Below are 10,618 nucleotides of genomic sequence, written 5' to 3'. Positions count from 1 at the left end.
GTCCAGGAGATGTGGTGTAACGTATATGGATTTGTCCGAAAGCAGTGACGCCTCCTTGAGAAATTGAACTGAACAGAACGTCATCTTCATCGCTTTTGACAGAATAAAGAGACCATAGTTAGCCTATTCCCTCGGTTTTTTCGATTGGCCAGCAGCAGTCTGTCAAAGGGCAATTATCGAAACAAGCCTCGCTGCGGAAGTGACGCATGTTTTGGTGAGCGTGAGATCACGCGTAGATTACCGTTCTTGATAGAACTGCCCCTTTCTCTCGAGCGCAAAGTTGGCTTCAAACTAGCTTTGGTTTAAAGAGCAGAAACGTGAAATCATGGAACTTAATGACTTAAAGTTCATGTTATATGTTGTTTTCTTGGTGGTAGTGGGACAAACAGTCGTTCGAGGTGAGAATGCGACCGTAGCCGTGCACTCAACAGCGGCAGGATCAACGCCCCCTCCTAACTCATCTGTAAAGCCTGGACACACAACCCCCTCTCAAACGACCAAGAAAGAATCACACTCTTCCACACCATCGAGGCCAACAGTCAGCACACCTTCAGCAGACGAAAGTAAGTTGTTGACGTTGTTGTTGTTCTTTGTGTGTGTGTGTGTTCGCGCGCGCGCGCGCGTGCGTGCATGTTGTCGTTCATTGTTCAACTTGATGATCAAAAGATGTTAAAACTACATTGTATGACTTTCTCTTTCGTCTTGTCTTTACAATGGTTATCATAAATGAAATGCAGAATGGTAGGCTTATTGAAATTGCTTTTATTACTCAAATAAGCAAAGGGCATAATTGCAATAAGTTATATAAAAACTCAAGACAGATAGGGACTAATATTTTGATAGGATAGGACCCGAAGTTCCTTGCACAAAAGTATAAGTTCTGCAAGTTGTAAAAGTCACAAGTCACAAATTCATGATTAGTTGAACATCAGCAGCCAAGTATGGGACAGGGAATTGCATCATTGTTGACTTTTTGTGTGAAGAGGACAGTGTCCAAGGTTTTCTTTAGAAAGAACATGAAAATATACAACAGTGGAATTTTAGAACCATTGCCTACAGTGCTGTGATCCAGTCCATTATTTTTTTCTTTTCTTTTTTTCCTCAGCCAGTATATCAGGAAAAGGGAGAGTAAACATGCTGGTCCTTGCAAGACTCAAAAAACATACTCTCTTCCTAGTCAGGTGCTTTTCCACTAACCATTGCCATTACAGCATTAGTCTCACTAGTCCAGTGCATCTGTGAAAGAAAAAGGAAGCAATCCTGTTTTTTTGTGTGGTTTGAATTGTTAATTTTCATTTAATGTGAATCATTTACACCAGCCCTCATTACATTTGACAACTTTACAATTTTCCTCCACTGAAAACAGTGGAAAACTTATGTCTTCTTAAGTTCTTGGTGCGATAACAATCACTCTCCCTCCTTCCCTTCCTCCATTTCTCCCTCACACACACACACACACACACACACACACACACACACACACACACACACACACAAGATATCATACAATCACAGATCCTATATTTGCATAATGGTGAATTACTTTGTAAAGATCTAGCAGTATGTCCTCAATCATTTTTGGTGTACTTAAATTTAAAGTATATTCTTGGATACATACCATATTTGTAAACAGAATATGTGTCATACATTTTTATACATAAATACATTATATATGTGTAGATAAATAGATAGGTAAATAGATAGATAGATAATGATAGTAATATTCACACATTTGATTATGAGACATATTACATAAAATTGCATTAAGATATTTAAACGTAATTTTAGATAGAAAATTTCCTTTAAGATACATTTAAAAGCTTTTTGATTTAATGTAATTTGTTGAAAAATTCATTTTTCATGGTTTTGTATGCGCAGTCTGTTCACAGAACAATGGCTCATGTCAAGATTGTTTGGGCGTGGCTGGTGCCAAGGTAAGCTGTAATTTGACATTGCATCAATGCTGACATCCCTAAACAATAATATTGAAGAAAAATCACCAAAATACTCATCGTATCATTCATAACATCAAGACAATGTTTATAAAGCATTATATAGTAACACACACAACTTCAAGCCAGTATTATTGTTTAGGGCTTTGTTTGCGAAAGGTAAATTTTTTAACTTTTGTTTTTAAACTGGAAAGGTACATAGTAACAAACCAAGAAAGTTCTCTCAAAAGATAGATCCCACTCTGTGCACACACCACACAACAGCAACAGTAGAATGAATGCTTCAACAGAAATGAATACTTTATTAAAGGCTTCTTGTTTTTTTGGTTGGTTGGTTTTTAACATGAAACACAGAACACAGACAAAAAAACAAAACAAAACCAAAAGTAAAGTAATATCTATTACCTCAGTGAAAGTTTGAAACTGAAGAAGAAAAAAGTGTCCATGGACTGAAAATTAAAATCAAGCATATCATGTCTGTGTGTAGTGCCTGTGGTGCAACAGTGACAACAGCTGCCAGGCCTACCCCCTGAGCAAAGTGCTACCCCCTAAGGACATGTGCTCCCTGGACAAAGCCAGATGGGGAGTGTGCTGGCGTAAGTTGTCCACAGTTAGATAAATTTGTTTACAGGTGTGGACATTGTTTACATACAGTATTTTGCTAGAAAATAAGAATAAAGCAGGAAGAAGCAAGCTCTTGTGAGAACAAAATTATGAAACGAAAAAATATGTGACTAATACTTTCTGTTGCTTTAACTTTAAGAAAAGTAAGAAGCCAGGAGAACGAGGGTAGCGTTTTATGGTTGCTTTAGCAGTTTTAGCTGTGTACAGTTAGTTTTTTGTCTGCCTGCAGACTCACCAGTAATGTGTTTTTGGGAAGGTATTAGATAATAAATATAAAGAGTTGAGACAAAGTATTTAACCTGTTGACTTGGTCAAGAAGAGACAGAGTGTACACATACACAGTGTCTGTCTGTGTCACTGTATGTGTGGTTGTGTGTGTGCATTTATGTGTGTGTGAAAAGATTCAGTTGAAAGGCAGAGAAAATGTTATAAAATGTTCATTAGTTTACAGAGAGTAGACAAAACAGTTTGATTTTTAATATGAGACTAATGTTACCTTGTTATCTTGAGTGTGTACATATCTATGTTGTATACACAGAGACACATATTCTTGATTGATTAATATGAAAACACTGAAAGTCCCCAGTTTGCCTGTTGTAACAAGCACTTACCAATGTTATCAGTTTTGTACACTCTTTATCAGCTTATCAGTGTTCTGCATGATGTGGCTTCCTGGCCTTATTTTCTCTGTCTGAGTGTCTGCCTTTCGTCATTCTCTCTCTGTGTCTAGCTATCTCTGTGTGTTTGTGTTGATTCTTCCCTCTTTGTTGCCAACTTGGTCTATCTTTTTTTGTGTGGGAATTGATATTTTGAGACAATGAAAATGAATAATATGGACTGACATGGCAGTAAATAAGTGAAGAACTATAATTAAACAAACAAATGATACACAGGATAGATTAAACAATATCTCACGCCAGTTCACATAAAGTGTTTATTCTGCCCTTTTCTTTTCTTTTTGACTATAATTTGATAGAAATGCAATGCTGGAACTGATCAGTTTGGTTCTATAGGTTCGGTTAAGTTGGCATTGTCAATTCCTTCAGTAAGCCAGTGATTTTATGCAGAGATGGAGCCTCAGATTATTCAGTGACAGTCAAGGCTGGACATGAATGTTCAGTTAGACAAGAACTGTTCAGCTGGACAGGCAGGATTGTTTGAGCTAGGTACTGTTCTGTTTGGGAGGTATAGTTGAGTTTGGCAGTGGAATAAATCTGTTAAACTGGGATTGTTCAGCGAGGCTGGTTTTCAGACTGGATTGTGACAGCAGGGGTTGTTTAATCACTGAGTAAAACCTGGTCATTTTATAGTTGTTAGGTTTATGTGAATATCAGGCATCTGTCCCTTTTTTTTCTTTTTTTCTTTCTTTCTTTTTTTTTTTTAACAGCAGATGTTGTGAAGCATATCCGTCCACATGCTTTGCCACCTCCTTGAAACTGAACACTTCAAGTTCAGCAGAAATTGTAAACTCAGGCAGGGGTTTGTTTGTTTTGTTTTTGTTTTTTGTTGTTGTTTTTTTGTTGTTGTTTTTTAAGTTAGGCAGAATTTTTTCATTTAGGGGTTATTCAGTCAGGAAGATATCCAGTTAGATTTAGATTATTGAAACAGGCAAAGGTTGTTCATTTTGGTTTTTTGTTGTTGTTTTTTTTGTTTTTTTTAGATTGGATTTTTTGTTGTTGATTTTTGTTTTTTAGTCTGTAAATGTAGGTGATGATTATTAGGCTTTAGACAAAGTAGAATACCATGATTTGCAGTTGTTTCTGTGATCATCAGAAAACAAAAATTCATGAAAATGATGAGACTTGAATAAAGCAGGGTATGTTGTTTTGCAGTGAACTTTGAGGCACTGATCATTGGTGTCAGCACAGTGGGCGGCATCATTATCCTCACCATCACCTGTTGCTGTGTGTACTGTTGCTGCTGCAGGAAAGGCCGCAGGAAGTGAGTAACAGCTGCATGATGTTAGTGGAGGACAGTGCTTGCACCTCCCGATATGACTGGTGAATGAAGTTGGAGTTGATCTGTTCACCTTTTGTAGCATTGATCGTTGATCATCCCTCCAACTATTTACGTTTCCAGGCAGTGTTTCTAGTTTTGTGATAAGACTACATATGAAGGAAGATAATTCAAGTCAGTGTGTCACTACTGTAACTGCATGGTATTTTTTGTAAAAGCCTTTGAGAGATTTGAAAGGACTATCTATATTAATGTATTTTATTATTATTATTATGGTGATGATGATCATCATCATCAGCATTAATACTTTTCTTCATTGTCTTGTTATTTATACTTCCCAATGTAGTTTATCTCAGACTGTACTAACATTTGACATTTCTGCTCCCATCCAGCTAATCAGCAAGTTTCACAGTTGAATCTTAAAACAGTTACATCTATCAAGCAAGGTTAAAAAACAGATAACAAGAACTTTTTGTTTTTAATCTGGCTTGCACAAATATTGAAACCAAAACAGATAAAGTGACCAACAAAATCATAACAGCTTGCACCTGTATGCATAAAACAATGATAATGAACAAAGAAGGGCATACAAACAACAAATTAATATAATACATTATCTTCATTTTGTGAACAGTCAAAAGGTATTTGAGGAAATGGACTGTGCTGCCTTTGTTTAGCTAAAGATAATGTGGAAAGGGAAAAGTACCATCAACCTGTGTCATACCTTTTTTCCTAGATTTGACGTGCTTTAATGTATTTTATAGTTTTATGCCATCATAAATATGAGTTATATGTGAAGAAAAGAAATGCCCATAGCTATAGAAAAAGACAAACATATTCAATAACATGACCAAGCTATATATTTGTATCAAAGAAAGGTAGGGTATGACACATTTCTGCTCTTGATTTCAGGGTTTTGATTTGTATTTGGAAACTGTAATGGATGTTGTTGGACAGTGCCTTCAAAATAAATAAAAGTAAGTACAACATAAGACAAGAAAAATGCAGTAACTCAATTTCAAACAAATGCTGTTAAGCGCAGTAGTCAGCCTGTACACAGGTAAACAAAGGCGCAGCACAAGAGAAAAAAACACTTTTATTTTGGAAACTGGTTGTGCATTCTTGTTTATCATGAGATAAAAGAAGTTTTTAAAAATTTAAAAGAACACAAATACAAAACACAGGTGTGTGCCATTGTGTAAGTTTTTATATCAACACTTCCAATGCATAATTCCTGTTCTTTGGTGGTGGTGGTGATGATATTCAGCCTTAAATTAAATATTCAGTTAAACGTTTTCCCTGTAAGCATCCTGTAGATTTTCTGAAATATGGAGGATAATTTTTCCCTGGGGAAAAAACAAAGTGGTGGAAGACATGCCATGATTTGATTTGATCTGGTCACAGACATGCATTAAAGGAGGCAGTACCACAGTATAGTTTTTTGCTGCCACCATAAGTTTCTTCTTGGTTGGAAAAACACAATATGTAAAGGTGTATGGTGTATTGCTATCTGTTATTGTTTTTAGATTTCTAAAAATAAAATGAAGATTATATTGTTTATAACTTGTCATCTGTTTCATGTGTTTATTTTTGCCAGAACATTGGTGAAAAGAGAAAAAGAGTGCCAAATGATTCATTCACCATCTTTGTGGAGCTCCCTCTTATCCTTATTATAACCAAAATTTATATCTGTCAACAGGTATGAGAAAGAAGATGCTCGTTACAATGCTCAGAAGATGGAACGCAAGGCCAAAAGTGATGAGCGTCGTTCTGAGAGAAAGGAGCGGCTGGATGAGATCAGGCGAAAATATGGTCAGTTAACAAATATACAGAGATGTATACAAATGAAATAAAAGCAAAATATAACAAAGTGTTCCAGAGGTGAAAAAAAATAGTGCTAGTAACTACGACAGGATCTGTCTGGGACATAATGTAAATCTCGGATGATATTGTGCCTGAGCTGGAAATGTCAAGATTGTGTAAGTCTTCTTACGTCATAGTCGGTGCTAAGTATCAATGATATTTCATTGTCATGTTTCAGGAAAGTTGCTCTAGCTAAAAGTCACTGAAGTCCTGATTCATACTAGAAGCTCTGTTTCTTTGTTCTGCAAGTTTTTGTGTGTGTGTGTCCACAGTTTATTGCTATATGTGTGGATTTCTGTGTGTGTGTGTATATATATATATATATATGTGTGTGTGTGTGTGTGTGTGTATGTAAGTTAAGACAGTATGTAATACCTAACAGTTATGCAACAACAACACAAATTTATAGATTGATCGATAGATAGACAGACGAACAGACAGACAGGTAGACAGATAGGCAGACAGACAGACAGACAAATACAATCTTGCAGAACTAGTAGTTGTTCATTTGAGATTTTTATTGAATTGAAAAGTTTTTGAATGTGCCCTTTCAAGGCATCTTACGGTGCTATACTTTCTCATTTGTTTCAGGTCTTATGAAGGATGAACCATACCAGCGATTTGATTCTTGAGAAGATGGCAGTCATTTGACCCCCCACTCATGTGGCTGCCCTCCTCTCCGCTGGCATGCTTTTTCTCTTGATTTTTTTCTGTCAGGAATCATGGACTTTTGTTTCTCAGTGTTTGTTGTCATTGGTGTCTTCAGTCATAGCCAAGTGGTTGGTTTGTTTTTTTGTTTTGAAATCAGGAGTTGTTGTTGTTGTGTGTTTTTTTGTTGTTGTTGTTTTTTCCTTTTCCTTATAAATTTGAAAACAAAGAAATTGTTTCCCTTTTTAGAAGTTGTTTTGGATTTGTTTGATTCTGTCATGTTTTATCTTTTGCTGTATGATTTTTTTTTTAACATTTTGATATTACTATTGCTGATGGTTGAGTGGTTGACACACAGTTGTCACAAACTTGTTCATATGCTTCATATCATTCTTATGGCTGAAATGATTTGAAAAAATCAAAATTAAACAAGTGACGATAAAACAAATCACCAGTTTCAAGTATTCATGTATTGTCATTCACATCCGTCATCAGTGTCTGTATGAAATGTTTTGACCTTGAAAGACGTCACGTTTGAATGCTATTGACTCGGCTAACTTGCTGATTGACAAACTCATAAACTGACCAACTGTAACTGAAAAAAGTTGTGCAATTTCTCCCAAAGATTATCGGTGGTCATTGATGAAGTTTGAGCAGTTTATCCCAAAAGTGATTGTCGCTGATAAAGGTTGTGCAATTTCTCTCAAAGATAAATGACTGTCACTGAGAAAGGAATGTGAAGAAATCTGTGGTTTTGTGCAGTATTGTTGGTTGTTTGGATTTGTTATTTTGCACATGAATATATACACACCAGTGTAAGTGACAGTGCACGAAGTGTTCAGATGCTTTATCTCTGATGCAGCTACAGTTTATGTAGTATGTAGCAGTTGAGGAGAATGGAAGTGTGCGCATTTGAATTTCTGGGTGTCTGCATGCTTGTAAACATGCATGTATGTGCGTGCGCATGCTTGTGCAAAAAGATTTTTATGCAACAGTTAACTATATTTTCTTATTTGATTATGAATGTGATTACTTATCGATATCAAAATAATGTTGATAGTATATGAATTATTTGCAATGTTTTTGCTATTTTTGATCATGTTGAAGAATGATGAATAATACTCATATATTCTTGCATTGTTAGAAATTGTTCAATAGCAATAAATATGGTAATGTAATCTTATTGAAGAACAGGGCAGTATTAACAGTTTACATACAAGATTTTTTTCATTTTTCTATTCTTATGTTTCCAGTGGAGACATTCCATATAAGAGTTTATGAGTGCATTAATTTTTATCTGATGATGTGATTTTTGCTCACATATGCATTGCAAATATACTTGCACTAACTGATTTCACCGTTCGAAATACATCCCCATAATTATGATCATTTTTTATTTTGAAATCATTGATGCACTGCTGATTCAGATGATTATCAGTGAATAGTGTAATTGCCTTTTTTTTCCTCCCAGATTGCCTTTAAATTCAAATACTTGAAAAGAAGTACGTACAATGTTAGTTAAAATATCTTTTCTACCATGTGAACATCAAGTTTTTTTGTACTTGGCTTTTCACTTTGCTTCTACAATGTTTTTTTTTTTACTCTTGCCAGTGTCTTGTAAAATTGACAATAAAAAATGTGATCAAAAAAGAGATCAGTGGAATGTGAACATTAGATAAACATGAGCACAGCCATACAGGAACTGAGATCATGCAACCAACAATCATAAGAAATTTGTTGTAAAGGAATATCTGCCAAGAGATCTCCATATGAATGACTTCAGGTTCCAGAGAGAGAAAAAATTGCACACAAAATATATTTTAGATCGGTATTCATAGTCATGAATGGTCTTACATAGACATGAACAACAAATTAGAAATGTCACACACATACATAAACAGTGTGAACATTTTTCTTTAATGCTGTCTTCATCTCTTTTTTTTATTACCTGAACTTTAATCTGTGTTCCAGTCCTTATGTCATGATCAGCAAATAATGCAATTGACTAAAATATCGTGTTTGGTCCTCCATCTTTCATAATTTGGTATCGGCTCTTTGATGGCAATGGAGATGCTTAATTTCATGACTAACTGTGCCTCAAGTGATTATTTGTTATTAGATGTCAATATCAGAATTGTGTGTGAAAAAGGTATGAATGTGCAAAGTGATTATTTGTTATTAGATGTCAATATCAAGAATTGTGCGTGAAAAAGATATGAATGTGCCTCTTTTTGATAAGATATTTAAGACATTAACATGTGCCTTTTCTGTTTTAACCACAAAATACACAGGGTAGTTTTGCTGCCAAGCAAATTTTGTAGTTATTGTTACAACTGTTTGGCAATCTTACACGCAAGATTTGCATTTAAACCTCAGACTCACATTCAACAGTTGGATGACCTAACAGACAAGATTCACATTTAACCGTCAGACACATAACTTTTTTTAAATTCTTATTCTCAAATCTCTACTGACAGTGATATTTGTCTGCAGTTTTCTCATTTGTCTCGATCTATATCATCAAAAGACAATGTTTTGATATTTCTTTCTTTGAACAGGAAATAAAGCAGTTGTTAACAATGGCAGGGCCAGTATATTGGTCATCTTTTTCATAAATATATTCACAAAATTGAAACATTTGCTGTTCGCCTGTTCCATAGACATCTGTCAGTCAGATTGATGTGGCATGCACTGCTGTTGGACTGTTCATCTTCCATTTTTTTCCCCCAATAGGTTAAGTATTATTCTGCTTGGCAGTAATCTTTTGATTTGTGTTTTGAATTGTGAGGTTTAGCTATGCTATAATGTGTGGTGTTGAATTACAATCTGTGTGTAAAAAATGTATGTATAATCGCAGAATCTTTTCATTTTATTTGATTCTTTATTTTATTGAATTTTGGGCGTAAATCATGACTGCTCTTGACAGTATCATCTTCAAGGGCAGATGCTCAGGTGCAAATCAAAATCTAGTGTATACATGTATGTATAAAGTTGTCTTCTATATGTTATGAACAGACTCGTATTTCAAGGAGGTTTCGGTGCAATGATTACTTAAAGTATCAAAATAATGTTTTCTTTTTTTCTTTTTTTAAAATAGATATGAAATTAGCCGTTGTTGATCATAAAAATGAAGAGATTTGATTTGTCTTTAGAATGTTATTTTTCTCAATATGGTTTTGGAAATAATATGTATTTATACATGGTTCTGGGTTTGCTTATTTCTTTGGGAATACAAATGAACTTTTACATCCTTGGATAAATAAGTGTCTGCATCATTGGCATGTGTGTTTTGTGATAACAGACCTATGTATGAAAGTAAAAAATAAATAAATAAATAATAAAAGAAGCTATTAATATAAGCATACTATCATAAAAGCATATAAAATTTCACTCAAATGTATAAAGAAATGGGAAGCACCTATTCTTGTTGTCATCTGTCTATATTCCAAGAGAGAAAATTTGCCAGCAAAGCTTGCAAGGAAATTTGCACAGCTATAATATTTATGTATAAAACCATGGGTAGATTAATCCCAATTCTGCACTTTCAGTGAAAATAGAGCCAGTCTCTATCTCTA

General features: G+C 34.8%; 1 protein-coding gene across 1 annotated transcript; it reads left to right on the top strand.

The window, feature by feature from the left end:
* The first annotated feature begins 202 nt into the window (after positions 1-202).
* Positions 203-10,320, top strand: LOC143293600 (pituitary tumor-transforming gene 1 protein-interacting protein-like). The gene is made up of 6 exons (XM_076604674.1): positions 203-563; positions 1,879-1,934; positions 2,440-2,548; positions 4,409-4,517; positions 6,232-6,344; positions 6,987-10,320. Exons 1-6 carry the CDS (start codon positions 326-328, stop codon positions 7,025-7,027), a joined length of 666 nt encoding a protein of 221 aa, XP_076460789.1. The 5' UTR covers positions 203-325; the 3' UTR covers positions 7,028-10,320.
* The last annotated feature ends 298 nt before the right edge of the window (positions 10,321-10,618 follow it).

The sequence above is a fragment of the Babylonia areolata genome, chromosome 19 (assembly GCF_041734735.1).
Source record: "Babylonia areolata isolate BAREFJ2019XMU chromosome 19, ASM4173473v1, whole genome shotgun sequence".
In the NCBI taxonomy this organism is placed as follows: Eukaryota; Metazoa; Mollusca; class Gastropoda; order Neogastropoda; family Buccinidae; genus Babylonia; species Babylonia areolata.
The sequence above is the reverse complement of the archived record's forward strand: the minus strand, read 5'-3'. Positions and strand labels throughout refer to the sequence as shown.

Excerpts from the sequence above, each read along its gene's own strand:
- LOC143293600 (XM_076604674.1), top strand. The coding sequence starts at position 326 with ATGGAACTTAATGACTTAAAGTTCATGTTATATGTTGTTTTCTTGGTG. Across the intron at positions 1,935-2,439 it reads TGGGCGTGGCTGGTGCCAAG|TGCCTGTGGTGCAACAGTGA; the intron begins GTAAGCTGTAAT and ends GTCTGTGTGTAG. Across the intron at positions 6,345-6,986 it reads TGAGATCAGGCGAAAATATG|GTCTTATGAAGGATGAACCA; the intron begins GTCAGTTAACAA and ends CATTTGTTTCAG.